This window comes from Mustela nivalis, assembly GCF_964662115.1.
Source record: "Mustela nivalis genome assembly, chromosome: 15".
Classification (NCBI taxonomy): domain Eukaryota; kingdom Metazoa; phylum Chordata; class Mammalia; order Carnivora; family Mustelidae; genus Mustela; species Mustela nivalis.
Genome location: NC_139034.1, coordinates 75185201 through 75212441, shown reverse-complemented (window position 1 = coordinate 75212441; position 27241 = coordinate 75185201). Strand labels below are relative to the sequence as shown.

Below are 27241 nucleotides of genomic sequence, written 5' to 3'. Positions count from 1 at the left end.
TAGTTCAAGTCCTTTTCTAAAATGCACGAATATTTTCAGTGTTTCGTCTCATTAGTTTTTGATTTTAGAATATAAATTTTATCAAAATGCCATAAAATACATTAAATGTTTTATATAATCATAGATTGTTTTTTCAAATAAACACACAAAGCTGGATTTATTTGGATTCTATCTCTTTAAATATAAACTGAATTTAAAACTTGGAAATAAAAAATTAATAATATAAACAGTAATACAGAGTATAAAGTTGCCTTGTTATAATGTATGATTAAGAACATTTTTACTTCTTCCAAGTATTTAATATAAATAGATATGGGCAGTCAGAAGAAAATTATTAATAGTACCAGTATATATGTCTGATTTATTTATACTTTAAAAAGTTTTAGTTGTTTCTCTAATTTTGAAAGAGTTCTTTATATATTAAACAGTAATATATACTTAGTAATTCATCTCAGTACTTCTCTTTTTTTGTTGTAAACCATTTAAAATATTTTCTTGCATTTTATATTAATTTTAATATACAGAGGCCTCTTTAATTTCATGTTGCCCAAATTTTCTTTTATGTGTGTGTGTTTATATACTTAGTTTTTTCCAAACCTGAGTGAGAGATTTTAACTATTATTTTCCAGTAGCTTTCCTAAAGCTTTTCTTTTCATTTTACTTTAAACTTTTAATCCATGTAAGTTATTGTTATCAAAGGAAAGGATCCAATCAGACCTTTTTTCCCTTCAGGTGATTTGTCGATTATATATTCATTATATTTATGTTATGCTCTATTTCAAAACTGTCCTGTACATTAACTGTTTCTTGTAGCAGTGCCATGCTGTTTTAGTATTTATTGTTTTATAATATATTCTGATATTTCACAGTACAAAATTTCATTGCTGCTTTATTTCCTCCAAATATTTTTTGGCTTTGCAGTTACTGGTGCTCTCAAATTAACATTAGAGTTCTTTTTCTTCTGCCAAATTGCCTCCTAAAAAACCTTGGTGGAATTTGTTAGAATTATGGTAAACCTGTTGGTTAATTTAAAAACAATTTAAATCTTTATTGAATCTCTCAACAGATGACATTGTATGTCTTCTGTTCATACCTTTTCTTTTTTGTTCATACCTTTAAAAATGTTAAAGTTTTGTAATCTTACATTTTTAAAATCAGAAATAACTTATTTTATCAGTTATTTATTAAAATGTAGTACAAAGTTTTTCTCATTGGACATACTGTGTATTGTAATACATATTAAAATATTGTACCATCTTTGCATTTGTTAATGCTGTGGGATATCTTCTGTTAAACTAAGATTGCTTATGTTTTAAGATTCATGCTTCTATTTTAATAGATGAGATTCGCTATTTAAATAATAAATGCCACTTTTTAAAAGTCATTTAGCTTCATATAGTGAATTAGGCAACCATGTTATTTCTGTAAATTCTGTTCTTGTACATATATATATTAAAGAAAAGTATGTCATAGAAATGATCACTTCCTTTTTCTTTAAATATAGCAATTTATTTCTCAAAGGAGTTTGATCCATGTGTTTTAATACTTTTATGCATTTTATATCCATTAAGCTTCTGTGAAAAGTACCCCCTGCTATGTTTAGGGGTGTCTGCATTGAATTTTTGTTTAATTTTTATTAAGTATAGCTGATACACAACATTGTATATGTTTCAAGTGCACAACATAGTAATTCAACAGTTCCTGTAATTTCTGCAGTGCTCACCAAAAGTGTGGTTGTCCTCTGTCACCATACAACATTATTACAGTATTATTGGCTTCATTCCTTATGCTGTACTTTTTATCTCTGTGACTAATTTTATAACTAAAAGTTTGTACCTCCTTAATCCCCTTCACCTATTTTGCCTATTCCCCGCCCCCACCCCCATTCTTCTCTGGGAACCACTATTTCTCCGTATTTATAAGTTTCTGGGTTTTTTTTGTTGTTGTTGTTTATTCACTTATTTTATTAAATTTATTTTGTTTAGATTCCACATATAAGTAAAATCATATATTTGTCTTTCTCTGTCTTATTTCACTTAACACCCCTGGGTCCATCCATGTCATCACTAATGGCAATTCCTTTATAGCTTTTTTTCCCCCCTTTGTAGTTTTTGTAGATTAACTGTGAAATTGTTAGCCCTTGTGCATTTTTTTTTCTTTTCCTAGTGCATTTTAAAATGTGATTTTGGTAACTTTTAAAATTATTTATTTTTGATGGCTGACTTTATAAGCTTCTTAAATATTGACTATTTAAGTATTGAATATAAAATTAAGATTAAAGAGAGGTTAACATCAAGCTTTCGGGAGAGGCCATTTGTAGTGGGCCCTGTGAGCTTTGCGCGTTCTTGTTCTGATGAATACATCGTGGAAGACCCTGACTGTTCTTTACCTGAGCCATTTCTCAGGGTTGTGTTTGTAGCAGGCAACCTGGAGGACTGAGATGATTTTCCCTTTGGAAAGAAGAGCAGGCTTGTTTACTGCTTGCTCTAAAACAGTGGTTCCCCAAGTATAGTGTCCCTCAGCTACAACATACACCCACTATTTGTGTAGTATCCATTTAGGTCCGTATTTTTCCCATCTCATCCCTCCCACCAAGAAATGATAAAAAACCTAATAACTTAATGCTTTGTAAGTAGGATAAAGTCAAACCTTAGATCTTTTACATTTTTTTTTTCTTTTAAGATTCTACTTATTTATCCATCAGAGAGGGAGAGAGCACATAAGCAGGGGGAGCAGCAGGCAGAGGGAGAGGGAGAAGTGGGCTCCCCACCGAGCAGGGAACCCAAGGCAGGACCTGATCCCAGGACCCCAAGACCACAACCTGAGCCAAAGGCTGAAGCTTAACCAACTGACCCATTCAGGCACCCCATCTTTTACAGTTCTTAATAGTTTTAGAAACAAGGGTGAGATGTTGACAGATATATGGCTTTCTGGAAGAGGAAGGACAGGGGCCACATGGTTAGAGGAAGACAAAAGCTCAACACTTCAAATTTTGTCCCACTGCTCTCTTCGGCTCCTCCTGCCGTTTTGTACTACTCTGCTCCTGGGGGGGTGAGAGCAATTTTCTGACAACTTGCTGTAGCCTCTGTGACAGCTCCTTGATAGATGTTCCTGCAGGAAAGAGCGCCCAAGCTCAACTGACAGGGTTTGGAAGGTGTTCACAATGAGCAAAGCTTTAATATGATGTCTGGGCCATTTCGATGAAGTTTTTTTATTTCGGCTTCCGTGACTGAATTCCGTTTGGCACTGATACTGTGTGTTTATACTGTGAATGCTGTGACCGCTCAGAGTCTCAAGGGAGACCACCACATGTCCCGTCTGTTCCCAGGTGAACGACATACAATCTCAGGAGAGAAAGTTGAGCTAGAATCCCTTTAACGTCTGAGTGGCTGCTGGAATACCCAGAGGCAGTTTCGAGTAGATCAGTGCCACCTGCCTGCCTGTCATCAAGTATACTCCTTTTTGAAAAGCCACTCTTAGGGGCTCTTAAGCTCTTACTGAAACTGAAGGCCTAACCCAGCTGAAGAGCCTTGTGACTCTAACATCTGATGGTTTGTATTTCGGCATCCGCTAAGTAGGATTCAGTGACTGACAAGATAGAGGGACCCAACAAGTCTCTCCAGTCAATTGAAAATGGCATATTCAAGAGCATAGTTGTTTTGACTTAGCATGATCTTGGATTTACGGTGGTAGCTACCCTTTGGGCAAACCACGTGCCCTATTCCACTACCTCAAGTAAAGTTTCTGGCTCAGTGGGGCCCTCAGTCCACAGTGGTTTCCCTAAATGACTGGGCTGCGTTACTGGTACGTTCAGCTAAGTTAAAACTGATGGCATCTTTAGGTGGCCCTTACTGTTCCGTCAAGCCACAGCTATGCAACACGAAAAGTAGGTGTGGTCACTGCATTCAGTGGGCAGAATTCAAGGTGGTACTCCTATCCCTGACTAGTCTCTGACCTCCTTGGTGAAAATTATTACATTTATACTGACTCTTGGATTGTTCCCAGTGGCCTACCCGTCTGGTCTGCCTCTTGGAAGACCACCAACTGGCAGAGCAAAGGCACCACTCTTCAGGGCTGTAGCCTCTGAAAATAAATTGCTGCCCATCTGCCAGTGTGAGTTATTTCTGTAAACGCACAGTGTTAGGCCCATTCTTTTAGTCTGAGTAAAGTCAAGCTGCTTACACTTCAAACATAATACCTTGGAACACAACAACATTATGGCCAAAACAGGTAGAATGATTTGTCCGTTCCCTACCTCTTGTTCAAAGATCTGTGCTCTGAATCTGCCCTAAAACTTGACAGATATTATATATTTAAGTACATATATGATTATGTATTTGGGAGAAAATGTCAGCAATCATCACTATCTTAAGTAAGTATAACTTGCTCCCCCTGCCCTCAACAAGGATATGAAACTATTAAGGAATACTTTTTTGGAAATTGGGATGGTGAGAATCATAGAAAAGAAAGGCAACTTTGGTGCCCTTAATGTGTTATGATTTTTTTTTAAAGATTTTATTTATTAATTTGACAGAGAGAAATCACAAGTAGACGGAGAGGCAGCCAGAGAGAGAGGGAAGCAGACTTCCTGCTGAGCAGAGAGCCCGATATGGGACTCGATCCCAGGACCCTGAGATCATGACCTGAGCCGAAGGCAGCGGCTTACCCCACTGAGCCACCCAGGCGCCCCTGTGTTATGATTTTTAAAAGAGGAAAAAATAAACCCAAGTGTTCCGCTCAACCAAAGGGAGAAGAAGAAATAACATGAATGTAAAAAGTAACAGAATTGCTCTTTCCTTTGTTTTAATTGGTCATTTCTTTAAAGAAAAAAAAAACTAAAAATCTAACCTGGAAGACATGAAAGCTGAAATTTTAGGAATGAGAAAGAAAATTTAGAAATGAGAAACATCTGTAGAGGGGAAAAAAATTAAAATATGTTACTCTAAATACATATGCAAATACGTAAGTCACTTGCTTAAAAAAAGAATAACTGCTATGGACAAATATCCATAGGTCGTAAGCCAAGGATTATGTGTCTAAAGGTCACAAAAAGAAAGAAAAATGTGTAAATGCTATATATAGCTTCTCTCACACTGGGGAATTGGTTTTGCCCTACCTACAAGCCAATAAGCATGACTTCGACTGTTTCACGGATGCTGGCAGAAGACAGGAGGCTCTTGAGTCAGAAGCAAAGAACTGTCCCCTTCACAGCCACAGCAGCATGAACATTCGCCTGCTTGCACTGGTTCCTGTGTCTCCACATTCTCCTGGGATGAAAAGGGGCCCCCAAGAACACTGCATGAGCAGCTGGGGTGCATCACAGCTGAAGGACACGGAGCTTGGGAACCTAGGACTTCTAACAAGCAGTAAGCAACCTGCTCTTTGTCCCAGAGGGAGGCCTTAACAGACTCCGCAAAGTCTCCTGCAAACCTGACAGATGGCCTGTCATAGTCTTGACGTACCCAGAAAGACAGTCAGTGGCTGTGGCAGAATGCCTCTCCCAACAGTCCATCCCTGGGCCTAATAAATTCTTGACCAAACTCTGATTTTTGTGACTGCGCTTCTCATCAGCCATTCTTTTGTCTCATGAAGCGTTTAATGAAGGCCACTGTCAACGGGACTCCACTGGGGCATCCATCTGTAGGCTTAGCCGCAACCATGCCCCCAGGGTTCCAGATTCAGCCGACTGTGAATAAGTCCCAGGGAGACTAGTGTGTCCCATGTCAGACAGATGGGATGTCATCTAACATCAGTCTGTTATCCCTTAAAACCTGCACAAGGGAGTTTATACCTTCCTGATCTTTGCTATTCTGTACATATTCATTGGGGACAGTAAATGGGCCAAAAAAGCAAGCCCCCCCACCCCCCCCCGTGGAATCATTCTGTGCCTGCTTTCCCCAAATACAAGCATAAAATCAGAAAGTGGCACATATCACTCCAGTTCCAAAATTGTTAGACTCGTGCCTGGGAGCTGCAGCCTCCGTCTTCACATAGCGGCGCCCAAGGCTGCTCTGGGCACGGAAATACACCACTTTGCGTCATTCAGATGAGGTTGTGCCGGCCTGCATATTTACGTGTGAATTGGGGGCATGGGGAGACCTACAATCAGGAGACCTTTGTCTCTGGAAAATCTACTCCTTTCTTATAATTTTTCCTTTGATTTTTGACCTAAAGATTTATCTACTAGCACTGTTTCATCAGCAGCCTTTCCAGTTACTAACAATAATAAATTATTTGGAAATAGTTTCTTTCAGACAGTATTAAAATGTAAGATATCCTGTATAAATTATGAAATGCATTTCTACACTACTGATTTGATAGAAATCAGTATTTTTAATAATCCATTTGACCTAGTGCCATTTGAGTTCCACGTAGCCATTAAAATTAATGAAATGATTTTAATAATTTCATCTGGTTTGATTTCTTTTTAGTTTTTAAATGAAGTATGATTTTAGCATTATTTTTGTGTTTATTAATAGGATCCTGTGAAGAATGGCAACTAATTCTGTTTCTCTTGTTTTGCACATTTTTGTCTCATCTGTTGCAGAAGAGATTAACCATGAACTCAGCTTTTACTTGGGGCTAAAATTTTGTTTGTTTCATGTTTCAAATATCCAAACATTGACAGTAGTATTTTTAAAATCTTAGTTTACAGTAAATGCTAATCATGAAAGTGGATGATGGGGCACCTGGGTGGCTCAAACATCTGCCTTTGGCTCAGGTCATGACCCCAGGGTTCTGGGATTGAGCCCCACATGGGGCTCCCTGCTCAGCGTGGCATCTTGCTCTCCCACTGCCGCCATTCCCCTCCCTGCTCACACTCTCTTTCTCTCTCAAAATCTTTAATAATAATGAAAGTGGATGAATGTGTAGAACTTAAAAGAAGTTTATTAACAGAGGTGGGTGCGTGTGCATGCTTACTATGACAGCCAAATTATAAATCACTGTAAAGATGCTTGAACTCATGTAATCTTATAAACCTGAAATAAAAAGTACTCCATGTCAATGTCCAGAAATATGACACATTTGAAGCCAGTAATTAGTGGAAGTTTTCATTATTCTGTTAGAGGTATTGAGCCCTTGATTGATTATGATTTAAAGTAAGTCAGTAACTAGGAACAATCTGTACATACAGCAAATTATAAGATTCTTTTTTACTCCAGACTTCTAGAACTTCTCCCCAGAGTCAACCAGTGCTATCAAGTTTTTGTGTATCCTTTTGGAAATAAGGTGTATATAGTCATAATTACATGGACAAATACCCCCTACTCTCATCATTAAAAAAAAAAAAATATTTGAGTAAGAATGAGAGCAAATTGAGGGGTAGAGGAAGAAGCAGGCCTCACCCCTACCCCCTCAAGAAGCCTGATGCGGAACTCGATCCTAAGACTCTGCGACCGTGACTTGAGCTGAAGGCAGACGCTTAACTGACTGAGCCACCCAAGCACCTTCCCTGCTTTGATCGCTAATGGTGGTTTACCATCCAACATTTGATTCCTTTTTTCCCTGACAGTACTCTGGATCAGTAGTTTAAATAAGGGGAGTTTGGCAAGAATGAGAGAAGAATGATTCTTGAGCTTCAAGCATGTGCTTTAATGCTCTGCTAGACAATTTTTAAGTCATTTTGGTAAATCTTTAGGACACTCCTAAGAGGTAGTGAGAATACCTCCTCTTGAACAGGTAAAGAAATAGGCCCAAGAGAGATCAAATCCCTGGCTCAGAGTCACATAGCTAGTAATCGAACTAGAACTTGAGTCCAATTCTGCCTACTTTCAAACCCCACAGTCTTTTCATGGGTATGTGGTAGTTTTGTTGTTCATGTCCCTGTCCCTCTCCCCTTTTTTTCATATTTGTTACTTAAAGATAGCAAATGACTAAAAGGTTATAGATATCTGAATTCATTAAATAAAAGTCACTTCTCAACACCTTTTTATTATTAACTTCATTATCTTGTTTTTCTTTCTACCTTGTAAGTCGTTAAAAGATGTGGGTTTAGGATTCTGTAGACAGGAGTTGAAATCCTGGCTTTCTTTGATTTCACCCTGGATATTTAACTTGTCTGAGCCTCAGGAATCTTAAAAGTTTAAATGATAGTAATTACCTAAAGGAATTGGTGGGAAAAGAGACTGTACTGATATGTGTAAAGAATCTTTATAAATAAATAAATGTGTTTTGTTTCCATTTTAGGCTGAGCCCACATTTTGTGTAGAGATTACTTAAAATCTTAATAAAAAATGTTTGTGTTTTGTTTCCATTTTAGGCCCAGACCTTATCTGTTTAAAGGTGATCATAAATTTCCTACAAACAAAGAGAACTTACCAGTGACTATACTCTATGCTGAAATTGGTACCAGAGCATTTAGTAAATTTCACAAAGTATTGTCTGAAAAAGCTCAAAATGGGAAAATTCTGTATGTTCTTCGGCATTATATTCAGGTACAGTATTATCCAAGATTATTTTGTATATAAAAATTATGTTTGATAATTTCCTTACTAGATTTTACATAATTTCCACGTGAACAGTTAAAGATTTTTTAAAATTAACATACCTATCAAATGTGAGTTTTCAGGGGCGCCTGGGTGGCTCAGTGGGTTAAGCCGCTGCCTTCGGCTCAGGTCATGATCTCAGGGTCCTGGGATCGAGTCCTGCATCGGGCTCTCTGCTCAGCAGGGAGCCTGCTTCCCTCTCTCTCTCTCTCTGCCTGCCTCTCCATCTACTTGTGATTTCTCTCTGTTAAATAAATAAATAAAATCTTTAAAAAAAATTGTGAATTTTCTATGGAAAAATATATGGGGATTCTGTATCTTGTTGATACTCCTCTCTCTTCAGATTCCTTTCTTCTTAAATCTGATCAGATATAAAACTTGGATAAAAAACAAAACGATATGTTTATAATATTTGCTAGGATTCATAAATAGAGGGTTTTTTTGGTTTGTTTTTTGAGAGAGAGGGAGAGTGTGTGAGCATGGGAGAGAAGGGGTAAAGTGAGAGGGAGAGGGAGATTCTTAAGCAGACTCCATGCGCAGCACAGAGCCCGAGCCCATGACCCTGAGGTCATGACCCAAACTGAAATCGAGAGTCAGATGCTTAATCAACTGAGCCACCCAGGCGCACCCCCTTAAATACAATTATTATTATCCTTTAAAGATTTTACTTATTTGACAGAGAGAGAGATAGCAAGAGAGAGCATGAGCGGGGAGGAGAGGGAGAAGCAGGCTCCCCGCTGAGCAGGGATTCCCAACGCAGGGCTCCATCCCAGGACCCTGGGATCATGAGTTGAGCCAAAGGCAGACAGACACTTAACCAACTGAGCCACCCATTCGCCCCATAAATACAATTATTTTTGATGAAAAAGTATTATGGTGAGGAAATCTAATTTAATTGTTATGGTGTATATTAGTTCGAAGTGTGAAGCATGGTATGGGAATGCTATTAACTATTTCTTTAGTGGATCATAGTATTCAAGTTTCTGATCGAATACATTGTATTCTCACTCTTCCAACCTCTCATTTCTGTCACACTCTGTTACAGTATTCTAGTCTAATCACTATAGTATCCATTGCTGTATCTCAAGTTTTCTTTCTTTCATACCTCCACACCGTTCCCCAACCCCACGCAGCCCAATTCACGCAAATATACTAGAATGAATGTTAGAGGACTTTGCTTTTTTTTACCACTATATTCCCAACATGGAAAGAGTGTTTTATGTTGAAATACTTGTGATTTGCATATTAATGTTTAAGATAATAAAAGCATCCCAAATATACTTGTTAATTGCCTATCCATATTCTTTACCTGTTTTTATATTGGATTATTTGGGTTTCTCTTTTTCTTTTTTTTTTTAAGATTTTATTTATTTATTTGACAGAGATCACAAGTAGGCAGAGAGGCAGGCAGAGAGAGAGGGGGAAGCAGGGTCCCTGCTGAGCAGAGAGCCTGATGCTGGGCTCAATCTCGGGACCCTGGGATCATGACCTGAGCCAAAGGCAGAGGCTTTAACCCACTGAGCCACCCATGTGCCCCTGGGTTTCTCTTTTTCTTACCTGCAGGTTTTGAAATATATGTTCTGAATACTAATCTTTTCTTCTATACTTTGCAAGCATCTTCTACAATATTTCTGGTCTTCTGGTATTAAAACGAATTATTTATGACATCTTTGGTTCAGTGCAAGTAATAATTGTGATGTCAGATTTATCCAACTTTTCTTTAGTGATTCCCTTCACGATGTCATAAAGACATTCTCGTGTATTTTCTTGTAATAATTAAAATGCTATTTTTTGAGTTTCGGTTTTTAATTTATCTGGAATATATTTGAATATGCTGCAGGCTGGAGATACAATTCTAGTTTCTCCATATGAAAATTTATTGGTCCCCACATAATTTATTGAACAGTTAAGTCTTTATTCTAAACCATCATATACCAAGTTTTCATATAGACATGTATGTTTTTATATTCTATTCTTTTCCAATAATATAATGTCTCCTTTACACAAATATATTTCAGTTGCAAGAGCTGTAAATTCTAAAGCAGTCTTGACAAAGAACAAAGCTAGAGGCATCATGCTTCCTGATTTTAAACTACATTACAGGGGTGCCTGGGTGGCTCAGTGAGTTAAAGCTTCTGCCTTTGACTCAGGTCATGGTCCCAGGGTCCTGGGATCAAGCCCAGCATTAGGCTGTCTGCTCAGTGGGGAGCCTGCTTCCTCCTCTCTCTCTCTCTGTCTGCCTCTCTGCCTACTTGTGATCTCTGTCCAGTAAATACATTAAAAAAAACTGAATTACAAAACTGTAGTATTAAAACAAATATTTTTGGTATTGGCATAGAACTATGTAGATCAGTGGAATAGAGAGCCAAGAAATAAACCCATGCATAAATGGTCAACTAATATTCAACAAGGGAGTAAAACATACTCAGTTAAATGGTGCTGGAAAAACTGGATAACCACATGCAAAAAGTGGAACTAGCCCCCTATTTGACAACACTCATAAAAATTAACTTGAATTGGATTAAGGATTTAAATATAAAATATGAAATCATGAAACTCCTAGAAGAAAACCTAAGGAAAAAGCCCCTTGTCAGTGGTCTTAGCAGCGATTTTTTGGATTTGATGCCAAAAGCAAAGGCAACAAAAGCAAAAATGAAGTACAATAAAATAGAAAAGAAAAAATAAAGTAGGACTACCTCAAACTAAAAAGCGTCTGCACAGCAAAGGAAGCTGTTAACAAAATCAAAGGCAATGTATGGAATGGGAGAAAATATTTGTAAATCATATATCTGATAAGGGGTTAATACCTGAAATACATAAGGACTTCAGGCAACTCAGTAGTAAAAAATGTAGTCTGATGAAAAGAATGGGCAAAGAGACTGAATAGACATTTTTCCAATGGAGACTTACAAGTGGCCAGCAAGTACATGAAAAGGCATTCGACATCACAAACCAGGAAATGTAAATAGAAACCACAATAATGAGGTACCACCTCAGACTTGTTAGAATTGCTGTTATCAAAAAGACAGGTGTGAGAGGATGTGGAGGAAAGGGAATATTTTTGCACTGTTGATGAGAGAGGGAATTGGTACAGCCACTATAGAAAACAATATGGAGGTACCTCAAAAATGTTTAAAAAGAACCACTGTATGATCTGGTATTTCTGCTTCTGGGTATATATCCAAAGGAAACAAATACTAACTTGAAAATCTGTGGTCCCATGTTCATTGCAGCATTACCTACCATAATGTAGACATGGGAACAGCCCCCATGCTCAGCGGTGGATAAATGGATCAAGAAAATGTGGTGTGTGTATATAGTGGAATAGTACTCATCCTTTAAAGGGAAAGCCTGGCATTTGTGACAGTATGGATGGACTCTTGAGGGCATTATGTTAATTGAAAGAAATCGGACAGAGAAAGACAAATACTGTAATGATGTCACTTACATTTGGAACCTAAAAAACAGCCAGAGTCCTAGAAAATGGGAGGTGGTGTTGGTGGGTGAAGGTGGTTGGAAAGTACAGACTTCCAGCTATAAGTTCTGGGGTGACCTAATACTACTGTGCTGCATATTTGCAAGTTGCTAAGAGAATAGATCTTTAAAGTACTTATCACAAGAAAAAATACTGAGGTTTGGATGTTAACTAAACTTAATGTGGTCATTGTTTCATATAGTCTTGATCAAATCATTATGTTGTACGCCTTAAACTAAGTGTTTATGTCAATTATACCAGAGTAGGAATGGAAGTGGGAGATCAAATTATTGTTTATCTTTTTAAAAATGTCCCCCCAGTGATTCTAATGTGCCCTACAGGGGGAGATATGATCATCTGTCAAGAAATCAGTGTCCCAAGTTATTTTTTAGAGAATGTGACCATTAAATAAACTATGAACACATACTAGCCAACTATCTGGGCACTTTGTCACATCAAATTATAGCCTTCTTAATGAACAATGTATTGTATATTCAAAATAGGTATATTTTAAATCTGGTCAACATGTAATTCTAATAAAATAAACTTATTTTTGCTACCTTCGGAACAGGTATTTCTTCTTTTGGAAAGAAGAAATAGAAAAATGAAGAAAGAGTCTTCTCACCAGTTGATTTAGTCTACAAGCATTTTTGGTTTGCAAATCCAAACTTATTAGACTACAGTTCACATTTTATATTAATACATTTTCAAATGGAGTCCGTAAATATGAATTTAATAAACATTTATCTTTATTCCTGAGGAGCTAATAATATTTCAGAATTGATAATGGAAATTGGTTATTTGAAATTGCATTTCTTTTATGAACTATAACAAAATATGTAGACTTGGAGCTTCGATTTGCTTCTCTACCAGCTGATTGTCTTTTTGGTGGATTGTCAAATGGATTTTTAAATTGAGCTGTATGAAATTGAAAACTCTAAAATATTTTTACCTTTTTCAGATGACCATAATTATAAGCAGCTCAGTTCCCTTGTGTTATCTTTCATTATAGCATGTGCCTGAGAAATTAGCAAATTACATTTTCACGTGGGCAGCAGTGTTAAATATTTCTCTGCATATCTGAAACTAATTCTTGTATCATCTTATTTGGAAATAGAACAGCCCAGGAATAGTCACTCTGGTCATCTGCTTATTTTTAAGGTTGGAGGCAGGGGAGCTAGGGAGGAAAGAAGGGAATAAAAAGAAAAAATAAAAACCCTATTGACAAAGGTTCTCCTTCCCTCCAATCTCTGCCTCTTCCGCTATCATGTGTAGGATCGTAAAACTGCCCTCTTGCAAACTTGAGTAAGCACAGGTGCACACCATGTTCCAGGGAGTTCGCAAGGCGCTAGGTTAAACCAGTTTCCTAAGCCATGAAAGAATGTGCCAAATGATGATGACTGTGCCAAATTGATAAGAATTTCCATCTGGAAGCTAGAAAGAACCTTAGACATCTTCTAGAAATGTTGTGTATATTCATCCAGGTTGCTTACCTTTTGAAATAAATGTGCGTTCTCTTCCTTGATAGGGTAATCTCTAGAAGTACATTTTGTATTTGTCCTTTACAGAAAGGGGAAAGTTAGGTATTAAAATTCCAATCAGCAATACCTCAGAGAACTCCCATTTTAGGCAATTTTTGCCCTTGTTGCAAGAGTAGATACTGATCTGTGGCATTTGGTATATTTTAATCACTGAGAAACGTGAAGAAAAATTTAATCAGATTGTTCAAGACACTGTGTTTTTTGGTGTCTTTTGCCTCTACTCTTCAGTATTGCTTTTAGCAACACTACAGTTATAACTATATATCACTAGCTAAGTTATAACTAGCAAATGAATAGCATTTGGCGGTTTAGCAAACCCTGTGTAGTTCACTGAAAGGAGTACAGTTTTATTGAAACTTAATTGTATTGGAGCTTCTATTAATTAACTCATAGGAGAAATGGGGAAGTTACCATAGTTAACAGAAAAAGATCAGGTATTTTTCCTTTTAAAAGGGTAATTAAAACATTAAAACCATAACAAGGTTTTTAGAAAGTAAAGAAGTGGTGATTAACTAAATTCTGGGTCCTTCATATGCTGTCTAGAGAGAGTATAAATATCCCCCAAATAATATTTCACAATGTTTAAAAAAAATATTAGTAGGGGTGCGTGGGTGATTCAGTTGGTTAAGCATCTACCTTTGACTCACGTCATGATCCTGGGGTCCTGGGGTCGAGTCCTGCTCTTTACTCAGTGGGGAGCCTGCTGCTCCCTCTGCTCCCTCCCTTGCCCCCCTGTTCTCTTTCTCTCAAAAAAAGAAATAAAATCTTTTAAAAAATATATTAATTTACCCTAATATCCTAATACACAAACATACTGGATTTAAAAGAAGATGTTTGACCAAATATTTTCTCTTTTTAAAAATTTAAATGTGTTGGAACAGAAACCAGTCTCACAGAAAATGTACTTATCCGGCTACGGTGTGGAGCTAGCGATTAAAAGTACAGAATACAAAGCTTTGGATGATACCCAAGTTAAAAGTAAGTTTATTCTCTGAACTTGAGCAGAATAAAAATTTGGACGCTTATATATTTTTTAAAAAAACAGTGACTGACCATAATCTTACACATGTTCATTTGAGGCTGGAGATGGGGTACACTTGTTTCTCCTTAGTTTAGAATTTGATTTTATTCTGAAAGAAATATATTTAATATTGTGGGACTCAAAAACATCTTTAAAAATTGGGGGGAAAATCTTGTTTTGCTTTATCTGGTGGCTTCGCCACCATTGTGAATAACACATAAAAAATGGTAACCTAGACAAGGCAGGCTGAGGCAGTAGATGAGGCTGGTCATGGCTGTGGTGACCGCCGGGTATGGCCAGCCAGCCTGGCCTGGAGGTGGGGCTGAGGGCATGGGGTGTCTCACGGGGTACCCAGCCAGTCGGGGGCTGGTGGTGGGGGGATCTAAGGGGGTCAGTGTCTCAGTCAGTCTGAAAGTTCGTGGGCCACACACGGTGTTAGGAAGCTTTGTCTCACATGTTTGTAATAAAGTTACCAGGATGCTGCTGCTCTTGAGTAGGGTAGGAGAGGCCTGGGAGTTGCTAGTTTAGATGAAGTAGATTCGGTTAGATCTGTGATCTACAAACCTGTATCTATGATTGTGCTTAAGCTACATGCTCTAGATAAAGGACTCTGGAGTCCCTGAAGAAGCTAAAGTAGTTTTCAGATGCTTGTGAAAATCTTTTATTAACTGGTTCATCCAAAATTTATTTATACCTGATTCTTGATTAAGTATTTTTTTTAAGATTTATTTATTTGAAAGAGTGAGCGCGTGCATGTGTGCAAGCCGGGGGGAGCGGGAGGTGATCACAAGCAAACTCTGGGCTGAGCAGGAAGCCGCATGTGGGCTGAGCTGAAATCAGGAGTCAAATACCCAACAAGCTGAGCCACTCAGACACCCCTGGTTAAGAGTCTTTAATTCGGGGGTGCCTGGGTGGCTCAGTGGGTTAAAGCCTCTGCCTTCAGCTTGGGCCGTGATCCCAGGGTCCTGGGATCGAGCCCTGAGTGGGGCTCTTTGCTCATCGGGGAGCCTGCTTCCCCCTCTCTCTCTCTACCTGCCTCTCTGCCTACTTGTGATCTTTGTCAAATAAATAAAACCTTTAAAAAAAGAGAGAGAGAGAGAGAGAGAATCTTTAATTCATTCTTTTATATGCTCTCAGATGGGGCTTCTGCTTCAACTTTATCTATTAAGGATGTGCTCCTGGAGGCCGTGCTCTCATCACAGACCTAGCTCTGGACACTCCTCCTGACTGTGCTTCAAATACAGATCTGTATCACTGTTAAGTCCTCTCAGTTAGAGTTGCTGGAAAAGTATAGAGCAAATACGAATATTCAGATTTTAGGTATTTCTATATAGCTTATATGTAGCTTTACAGTGTTTTGTAATTTAGTATCTTACTTAATAGTCACAACAGTAACATAAGGCATTTTCTAGCTATTGGGCCTGTGGAATCTTCTTTGAAAGGTCAGATAAAAAAATTTTATAAAGTCAGGTGATCACATTAATGCACTGTATTACACATTACACACTAATTCTCTCATCAGCCTCTAAACGTATGTGTGTAGTAGATCTGTTCTCTATTCTAGTAGACACTCCTTTCATTTAGTTCTGTTTTTTCCCTCTGTATACATCAGACGTCTAACTGGCTTTCTCTCTGATCTTTGGCCTTCTGTGCCCCGAGTCCTCCTTACCCCCTAAAACAGATGGATTAGTGTTCTTCACGGTGCTTTCAGGTTGAAAGCCTTATGATGAAATCTGACTTTGTGACTCCACTGGTTAAATTCCTGCAGAGGCTCGCCATAACCTCCCTCATAAATCCTAGTACTGTAGCATTGCAAAGAAAGCTTTTCATACTCCAGCCTCTTTCCACTTTGTCACTGTCCCTCAGCCTCTCATTTGTACCTTCTGTTCTGCAACACCAAACTACAATACAGAATGGTTTTCTGTTGCCTCGATGCCTCCACGTTTGGCTCCATGCTAAACCTTCATGACCTCTATCAAGTACTTTTATCCCTTAGCATATGCTGTTCCCTCTGCCTGAAACCTTCTCCTTGGTCCCGCTTTTCTTTCATCAAAGGCCTATTCATCTTTTAAAAACTTGAAACTACCAGTCAGTGCCTCTGAGATGAATGCCTGTCTTTTTGCTCTGCCAAGGGTGGTTTTCTCTTTTCTCTATCCCACATATTCTATGCTTTCCTTCATAGAAGTTTTACACACTGTATTAAATTGTCTCTCTCTCTCCTTTCTGCCAAGTGGAGTTTGTGTCTTTTCTGTCTCTCTTCCTCGTGTTTATCTGGCAGGAAACAGACATCACAGCAGGCAGCCAATAAACGTTTGCCTGATGGAGAAATGAAAAGGAGGAGAAGGAAGACTGAATCAGCACCCAGGGCTTCTAGCCGTAGTCCTGGGGATGCGGACCTTCAGGAGAGAGGGGAGGAGTGTATTGGAGGGGCTCGGGCACACTCCCAGAGCAGCCCCAGGGGAACGTAATGAGGTCTTGTGCTCCCACATACCCTGTACTTACACCGGTTACCACCCTGTATGTTATAATTGTCTGCGGAGTAGAGGAGAAGGGAAGGGGAAGGGAAGTGACTGTAACATGTTGTATCTTTACTTTTTGAGGCCATGAATTTCTGTGTCTTTCTAAAGATTTCTTGATTATCTTTAAAGGCATTGGATATAGTAAGGCTTGGAGCTCCTGCCTGGCTTAAGAGCTAAAGGATTCGTTGCAACCACTTTGGTTTATGATTCTGGTTGTAAAATAGAACTGGACTGTAAAATAATTTGTAAAGCGTTGGTTCAATATTTAATGATCCAAGCCTGTTTAGAAAGAGAGCACGCTCAGAAATAGAAGTGTGTACGTGCACATGTACCAGTGAGCAGGGCTGTGAAAGGAAAACAAGGTAAAACAAAAGGAATTTAAGTTTGCATTCTTCGAATTTTTGATGCCCTGTTCCTTTCCCAGTCTGAAAATGTTTTGTTTTATTTTGGTTTCCAAAACCGCAGCAACCAATACTACTATGGAGGATGAGGTTGAGACAAATGAGGTTCAAGGATTTCTCTTCCGGAAATTAAAGTGAGTCTGAATTGAAACAAAGTTGCATTGCTGTGCTCTTAATTTTGTCCTAAAGGAATTCACTGTGCTGTGCTGTTGCATGTTTCATCTTCTTAAAATACACCTGTAATCAGTTTTATTTATTACAGAAGTCATACATGATTAATGCAAAACACAATGGAAAAATAATCGTGATTTTCGCTGTATGATAAATATGATTAGCAAAATAGGAATTGGAAATGATCAAAGTTATCTTTGTCAAAAAACATTATAGAATCTCTTACAGAACTACTGGGTTAGAAAAATCATGGTTAGTATTGGATCATTAGCATGTAATAAACAAAATTTTTGTGCCTCAAAAAAAGAGAAAATATTTATTTTCTTAAATTTCTATGTACAGGTTGCCATGTTAAAAACCTTTTAACATCTGGTCTTAATTTCATATACATGTGTAAGTAACCATTCAGAAATTAAAGTTGTGTCCCCCCCCTCCTTTTTTTTTCCTGCATCACCGATTGAAGAGCAAGAATAGGATGGTGAGTGCTCTCTGAAGACCCATGAAAGGGGATTGTTGTTGTTTTAGATGTGTTTTCCCTTATTTACGGGAAGGGAAAGTTTGTGATTTCATTACAAAGGCAAAATTAATTAAAGGTAAAGGACAGTTTTTATTAATAGTTTTAATTTTTGCCTGATATTCTATTTATAAAGGACACCAAGGTCAGTTCTCCTCTTGAGTAGATACTGTTACAGAGCAAGGGAACATTTTTGGAGACTGCTAATTTATACAGATGACGGAGTTATATTTCTCAACTACATTGGCCCAGTAGTATACTAGTGGCCTTAAGAACTTAATGCATGAAACAGATTTATTAAGGTATTTATTTAGTAGATAATAATACATTTTATTCCATTGTCAGCTGTCTCAACATCTTGGAGCCCACAGTTCTATTCTTTTTCTCTTAATTCTCTTTTAAACATAACCTTTTATTGGAATAAATCGCACATCTCACAAGAAGCTTTTGGAACTCTGGGATATTAGTTTCTTAAAAGAAGAAATGCTCAAAATTAGTTCTCGATTGAGGCAGAACCCTTTGCTTTGAGATATTATATGAATAAAGTATTTTTATCTGGGTTATATAAATTCAGCAGTGAAAATTGTTAAGATTGTGGCTAAATATGAAAAATAATACTCATAACTTAATATTCTGTGATTTAAAATATTTGAGAAAGGGGTTAATTTAATTCGTAGAGAATTTCCTTTTGAGAGATGTTCTGTGCTTTTTCACTTCACTGTAAGAACAGTTGTAGTCATCTTGACTTTTTTTTTTTTTTAAGATTTTATTTAGTTATCTGACAGACAGTGAGAGAGGGAATACAAGCAGGGGGAGGGAGAGAGGGAGAAGCAGGTTCCCCCTGAGCAGAGAGCCTTATGTGGGGCTTGATCCCAGGACCCTGGGATCATGATCTGAGCCGAAGGCAGATGCTTAATGACTGAACCACCCAGGCGCCCCTTGATTCATTTTTAAAACATGGTCCCATGTAATAAAATTGCATGATATTATCAATATGCTTATTGTTAAATATAAGATAAATGCATTTCTGTGTATATGGTTCTGTATATTTTTTTATTTCACTTTTTAAAATCTTTTTACTGTTGAAAATGCATGTTTTGTAAGTTGTGTTGGAGGTAAAGTTTTTTTTGAAGAGAATACTATTTAACTCTTAAAGGGCACCATGTCTTGATTTCGTAAGAGAGGAAAGAAGCCACATTTGGGATCCTATGTGTGGTACAATGTCATTCCTACTACATTATTTTTTGGCACTCTCAAAAAAGATACCTAGGCAAAATGAACTTACTGAAGATTTTTTAAAATTGCAGAGATGGAACTCTTTGGAAATAAACTCCAAGATTGTATAGGAAGTATTGATGCTTTCCTTATAAAATGGTTTTGTTTTAAATTATAAAATCAATACTAGTAATTTCTAAAATGTTAAAAAGTGTAGACTCTAAAAGCTAAGAAGTCTGCCCTCACCCTTGAGTCCCTTTTAGATAATGTTAACATGTTAACAATTGAGAGTCTATCCCTTCAGGTTTTGGTTTGTTTTGTTTTATGTATTGAAAAAAGTGCGCATACACGGCTCTCATTATTTTTAAGCTCTGTGGACATAGTTGCATCACGATGTACTTATTATCTTGGTGAATAGTTTGTTTTTGTCTAATTATTTGAAAGGGTTAGTTTCAAAAATATAGTGCTTGTATAATTTGTAGTAGGTGATGATAATTAACATTACTTCATATTCTAATGCAGAGAAAGGTATTCAGATCTTAGAGATAATCTGACAACATTCCAAAAATACCTGATTGAGAGTAGCAAAGAAATGACACCTTTGAAAGTCTGGGAACTACAAGGTATAGTATTTTGGTCAACTTTAACATAACATTTTGGTAACTGACTCTGTTGTGTTAAATAAGCTTTTATATAACATGATATAAATTATTTTGTAGGAAATAATTACTGATGTGAATTTTTATGGAAATTCGTATTTAATTAAAAGGCTATCCATCAAGCAAATCATATAAGAGTTAAAATTATATGAAGTGTAGTTGTTTGATATTATCTAATCATTTTTAAAGTGTATACTGATTTATTTGGTAGGTTCATTTTAAGTATTAAATCTATAATGTTGATTAAAAATCCTGTCTAGTCAGTCAGGAAATCAGAACCAAATCATACTAGTTTTCTTCTGTTTAAAATTTTGAACTTAACAGACCATTGCATATTTCAGTATTAGCTTAGAACAGCCTCGTGCTGACCTCTTGTAAGCAGGTATCTTGTGATCAGAATTTAGTTTGAACTGTAAGTCCTTTTCAATTTGTAATTTTCTTTTTTATTACTTGTGATTTTTAGTCATTCGTGGGGACATCATTTTGCTGTGTCATCCGTACCTCCTATCACATCGCCCATCAACTTTCTATTAACAGCTTATTGAGATAACTGACATACTATACAGTTCACCCCTTTAAAATGTACCATTTGATGGATTTTAGTATATTTTCTGAGGCTTTTTTACTGTCACCACAGTCAATTCTAGAGTATTTTCATCACCCTGAAAAGAAAGTAACATCCCCATTCACAGTCACTGCCCACTTCTCTCCAATTTCTCCAACTGTTGTAGGCAAACACCATTCTGCTTTCTCCTTCAAAATGTTCTCCAGGGAACCCATAATTTAGAAAATACAGTTGTAGGTGATCGCTGTAGGTGATGGGGTGCTTTTGAAGGCTTGTATACGGGGAACATGCTCAGTCAGCTTAGTTTTAGTGGATCTGGCTGACCACTGAGTAAGATAGATTTGAATGGACCAGAAACAGGAACTCTGGGTAAGACGTCCTTGAAATACTGTGGTGAGAGATTGCACTGTGACAGTGGTAGACAGCATGGGGAGGAAGGCTGGAGTGAGCAAATACTGAGGAGATGAAAGGAGTCAGAGATGGCTTGAAGATTTCCAGCTTTGAGTCTGAATAGAGCGAATATAAAACAGACAGTATGTTTCAGGGTTGAAGGTGGAGTTCAAGAATAATGAGACTGATGTTTAAAAGATTGCTTAAAGTGACTGTGACGTATTCAGATGAGGGGTCCAGTAGTGGGGTGAACGTAAAGTCTGTAAGCTAAAAGAAGATGGAAAGAGCTGAACATCTTAGCATAAAGCCTTACAAGGGAGGAGGGGCTAAATGGTTCTGCAGAATGACCAGTCGGCACACGAGGGCTGGTGCTGTGGTGTTCATTCTCGTGTGGAAAGTAGACCTCATGAACAAGACGTGGGGAGTGATGAGAAATGGAGGAGCACATTATAGAAGCTGACCCAAGTAGATTTCCAAGACAGAGAAAGTAAGCAATTTCCCTTTTCCTATTTTATTGATTTACCAAGTATTTATTCTGTATCTACTACATGTCAGCTATGTCCATACATCCATGGTTTTATAATTTTGGGCTAAGGGCTACAGTAGGAAACCTATTTTACGTCAAAACCCATATACAAGTGTATGATGTAAGAATGCATAGATATGCTCAGAACTAAAAGTATATATATGAAAATAAAAGCTTCACATGCAGTATGTATACTGTATTTTATTCAGTCTGACAAACTTTTTTTCTACCCTGTTTATTTAGAAAAATAACTTTGTACTACCTGTTCATCTGATTTCACTACTAATGGGTTCCAGCTGACATTTTGGAAAACACTAGATTCTGAAGATAAACTGAGCTAAAATAGACCCTACATTATCTTCAGAAGATCTCAGATAAACATAAAAAATTTGAAAAACCAGTATAACAATTGTGAATTGTAATTGCTCTAAAGCAAAGGTAGATAGGATTAAGACGGGTATATGTGGGAAGATCCAAGCTGGTGAGCGTGAGGGACGGGGAGAGATAGGGCAGTCTTTGCCATGAAGTGGTTACTGAATTGAGATCTGAGGCGGGGCTGGAATAAATCTGGGGGTGGGTTATTTAGAGAGAGTGCAAAGATCACTGGGAGCCGTTGGATATGTATACATGAAGGAGAGAACCAAGAACTTGGCTAGATTGTGGTTTGCTACGCTGCATGGACAGTGGTGTTTGCTGAGAAGAGAAGACTAAAGAGGACCAGCTTTGGGCAAACATGGGGCAGGAATATCACAAAGTTATTATTAAACATGCTGCTTTTGAAATATCCAAGTGGTAGAACAGTTAAATAGATAAAGTGTAGGACTTAAATAGTTACTTATGAGCCATTAAGTATGGAACAGTTTAGAACAAAGCAAAAAGTGTTAATAGAATCTGGTGATGTTATATTCATTTGGTTATTTATATTCTGATTTTGTAAGTGAATTTTCAGGGGCTTTCAAATAACTTGCGCACAGAAAGTTGGTCATGTCAAGGAGAATTACATTCATGTTATAAAACATTTTTAAAGACTGGTTGTGTTCTCAAGCCTGAGTCAAAGGTAGCTGTCCATGATCATCACACTGTTGATTGCCAATGATAAAAAATTAACCAACACCCAACTTTTGTAGCAACGTGGACGGGACTGGAAGAGATTATGCTGAGTGAAATAAGTCAAGGAGAGAGAGTCAATTATCCTATGGTTTCACTTATTTGTGGAGCATAACAAATATCATGGAGGACAAGGGGTGTTAGAGAGGAGAAGGGATTTGGGAGAAATTGGAAGGGGAGGTGAACCATGAGAGACTATGGACTCTAAAAAACAATCTGAGGGTTTTGAAGGGGCAGGGGGTGGGAAGTTGGGGTACCAGGTGGTGGGTAGTATAGAGGGCACGGATTGCATGGAGCACTGGGTGTGGTGCAAAAATAATGTATACTGTTATGCTGAAAAAAAAATGAGTAAGAAAAAAAAATTAACCAACACCATGTCTGGCAAAGTGTTAGGCTATTTATATACAGTATCCTAATTACATTTTAAAAACTCATATGAGTTAGATATCCCACTTTTCCAGATGAGGAAATTAAGAAATGGAACACATAAAATAATGAGTCTAAGTTCACAAATCTGACAGAGACAAATCAGGGGTATCTAAAATGAGCAGGTCTGTCTCCTTATAAGGCCTAATTCTTCCTTCTGCCCAGCATCTTGCTTTTTTGAGCATAAAGTTGTACAACCAAATAATGTCAGGCAAGATCTTTGACCATACACTTTCCTCTTTATAAGTTGTTACTTATAAAGTAAGTATAGGGATGCCTGGGTGGCTCAGTGGGTTAAGCCACTGCCTTCGGCTCAGGTCATGATCTCAGGGTCCTGGGATCGAGTCCCACATCGGGCTCTCTGCTCAGCAGGGGCCTGCTTCCCTTCCTCTCTCTCTGCCTGCCTCTCTGCCTACTTGTGATCTCTCTCTGTCAAATAAATAAATAAAATTCTTTAAAAAATAAATAAATAAAGTAAGTAAGTAAGTATAGGTCAGGTAAGTAATTACTAAGTCAGTCAGGTAAGTAATTATTAAGTTTTCTTGCCTAAGACTATGTACATTCCTAAATATATACATATCAGTCAAAAATTGTGTTGCTTATAAATGCCTTTAATAGCAATAGAGTAAGAAAGAGAACATAAAGGAGCATGTAATTTTGCTAGTCATTTATTCATTCATCAATATTTAGTGAGTACTTAACTTGTGTATCAAGTACTTCTTTTCAGTGAAAACATTTAATTTCTACTCTCTTAGCAAATTTCAGTTATGCAGTACAGTGGTGCCAATGCTGGTCGCCCGGGCATACATTAGAATCTTAGACCCTCTTCATCTTTAGCTGAAAATGTATGCCATTTTCTCAACCTCTCCCTCTTTCCTCTATCCAGTCCTAGGCAGCTACTTTTCTACTCTCTGTTTGTGTGAGTTTGACTTTTTTTTTCTTTTTTTTCAATTTTTACATAAGTGATTCTGTATAGTATTTGTCTTTCTCTGTCTGGCTATTTTCACTTAGCATAACCCCCAGGTTCACCACGTTGTTACAAATGGCAGGATTTTTCTTCTTTTTAATGTTGAATAATATCCCGTTGTATGTATATGCCACATTTTCTCTAACCATTCACTCATTTGTAGACATTTAGGTTGTTTCCATCTTGGCTGATGTGAATAATGCTGCAGTGACCATGGGAATACAGATACGTCTTTGAGATACTGATTTCATTTCCTCTGGAAACATACCCAGAAGTGGGATTGCTGATCCCACTGTGATTTTCATTTTAATTTCTTGAGGAATCACCATATGGAATCACTATCATGTCTTCCATAGTGGCTACACCGGTTTACCTGAGTTCCTTGGATATTTTTGTTATTAACCCCTTATCAGATGATTTGCAGATATTTTCCTCCCATTCTGCAGCTTGCTTTTCCATTTTGTTGACGATTTCCTTGCTGTGCAGAAGCTTTGTAATATGATACAGTCCCATTTGTTCATTTTCACTTTGCTGCCTTTGATTTTGGTCCCAAATCCAAAAAATCATTGCTAAAACTAATGATGAGGAGCTTACCCCTATGTTTTCTTTCAGGATTTTATGGGTTTAGGTCTTAAACTTAAGTCTAACCCCTTTGAGTTGATTATTGTGTATTGTGTAAGATAGGGGCCCATTTTCCTTCTTTTGCATGTGAGTGACCTGTTTTTCCCAGTACCACTTATTAAATAGAAAGTCAGTACTTCTTTGCAGGAAGTGATCCTCTTCTAGAAGGATCTTAGTAAGAGAAGCACTGAGCAATGGCTGTTGTGTTTGGCAATTATTCACTGCAGTGCCTGAACTGGAAACCTGCTGAAGTAGGCTGGGGAAACGCCATTTAAAGTTACTTAGCTAGAACGTGATACAGAGCTCAGATTTGAACCTTGGTTGTTATGCTGTCCATCCCATGGGAAGCTGTGCTAAGAACATTTCTTCCTAAGCTTGGACTCCCAACCCAACTCACCACACTGAGAACATGGAAATAAAACCAGCCTTGTTATGCTAAACTGGTTATTTTACTAATATATGGTAAGCTGGGTTTCTAACCATGGTAAAATGTTACAGAGAAACAGTATGTTTCACTGGTCCATAATGAACAGAATTCAGCTTTAAAATCTTTTCTGACTCTTGACAAGGTAAAGGAGACTAAGTAAGATACTGCTTCCGGCATACTGGAGACTGAACACATAAGCCACAGTTTTCTTAACAGAGAAATGTAGTATTGGGGAAAATACCAAGTCTAGGATTTTATTTTCATTGTGGTATAAAGGTGAAACATTTTGAACGAGAAAGCAAATGTTTGCTATTTACTGAGTTGTACATACTGGATTTTTTTAAATTAACATATGATGTATAATTATTCAGGGGTGCAGGTCTGTGAATCATCAGTCTTACACATTTCACAGTACTCACCATAGCATACACCCTCCCCAGTGCCCATCACCCAGCCACTCTGTCCTTTCCCTGCAGCCCCCAGCAGCCCTCACTTTGTTTCCTGAGATTAAGAGTCTTATGGTTTGTCTCCCTCCTCAGTCCGATCTTGTTTCATTTTTCCCTCCCTTCCCCCCACGAGCCCCCACCCTGCCTCTCAAATTCCTCACCACAGAGATCATATGATAATTGTCTTTCTCTGATTGACTTGTTTCGCTTAGCATAATACCCTCTACTTGCATCCACATACTTACAAATGGCAAGATTTCATTTCTTCTGATGGCTGCATAGTATTCAATTGTATGTATATCCCACATCTTCTTTTTCCATTCATCTGTTGATGGACATCTAGGTTCTTTCCATAGTTTGGCTATTGTGAACATTGCTGCTGTAAACATTTGTGTGCACGTGCCCCTTTGGATGGACACATTGGATCTTAAAGTTCTTTCCAGGCCTGTCTCCTCAGAGCTCTTTTTCCCTTTATTCTTACAAAAGCTTTTTGTTGCATGTTTTCATTAAACCTTAGAAAAAATAGTTTTGCATCAACATTTCTTTTCCCATATCTCTTTCTGAAGCTATACTGTAATTGATAGAAAATAATAGGTATTAAATGATAATAGGTATTAAATGATAATTAACCCTTTTAAAAGTGTAAAGCTTACCTTATTTGGACATAAGTGATAGCCTTACATTTAAAACTTTTGAAGAATGTTAAATATAAGAGTATTTATATATATATATGTGTATATGTATATATATATACATATATATAATAACATGGCAAGAAGTGTTGACTTATTTAAATTACATGGAATGTCTATAAAAATCTGATACTATGCTAGATTCCCTAATGATTTTTTTTTTCCCCAGATCTTAGTTTTCAGGCAGCTTCTCAAATAATGTCCACTCCAGTTTATGATGCCATAAAATTAATGAAAGACATTTCACAGAACTTCCCCATAAAAGCCAGGTATGTTAAAATTTATTACTTTGATTAAAGCCAGAACCCTTTCCATTAAATAAATTTTATGAAAATAGAATGAAATAAAATTTCATTTTAACATAGTGATGTCAATTAATTCTCACAGATCTAGTGTTAATGAAATCAGGGTATTTCTTCATTATGCATGGTTTTTTTAATCAGGAAAATACTGGCTTGTGTATACATGTGTGTATACTGCAGGATAGAACTCTTGAATTAGACACAAATGGAAAGGAAGAATAATTTATTGAAGTTATTTAAACATAAACAGTGATATGATAATCCAGCTATGGTAAACTTATTTAAGGAATGAATAATGAGGGAATATTTTTTCTCTTTTCTAGGTAGGGGGTTGTGAAAAGTATTATTTTAAATAGATTTATGCCCAGAGTATGGCTAGATCATGTTCTTACCCTTTCAGATTCTAAACAGGTAGTAGTGTCTTATTTATGGAAAATTTTATGGAGGACTTTTTTGCCAATAGGATACCTAATGGAACTCCTTCCAGAAATACTGATTTTACATTAAATATATCTTGCAGTTCAATAGATAATACTTAAGCATGTCTAAAAGTAATCAGTACTTTTACAAAATAACAAAGTCTTGTGCATTTGCAGTCTGGTTAGGAATGACAGGCTCTACAATTATAAACAACCAGTGAAAATAAGTTAGCTTTTCTGGAAGACACAGAGCATGTGACAAGTGCAGCCGTGTTTTTCTGGAAGGAATGGGAGGATGTTCCTGCCATGGCCACAGCCCTTCTCCACCCATGGGGGTTTGCTGCGCCTCTG

The 27241-nt window shown here is 37.4% G+C and overlaps 1 protein-coding gene across 1 annotated transcript in view; it reads left to right on the top strand.

Annotated features, from left to right (window-relative positions):
- The window catches only part of UGGT2 (UDP-glucose glycoprotein glucosyltransferase 2), a 184854-nt gene that overhangs the window by 28078 nt on the left and 129535 nt on the right, over positions 1 to 27241 (top strand). Inside the window, exons 5-9 of the mRNA XM_082700684.1 lie at positions 8261 to 8435; positions 14384 to 14480; positions 17508 to 17577; positions 19866 to 19966; positions 26339 to 26438. Of these exons, the coding sequence (XP_082556810.1) occupies positions 8261 to 8435; positions 14384 to 14480; positions 17508 to 17577; positions 19866 to 19966; positions 26339 to 26438 (543 nt within the window). The remainder of the gene's footprint in view (positions 1 to 8260; positions 8436 to 14383; positions 14481 to 17507; positions 17578 to 19865; positions 19967 to 26338; positions 26439 to 27241) is intronic.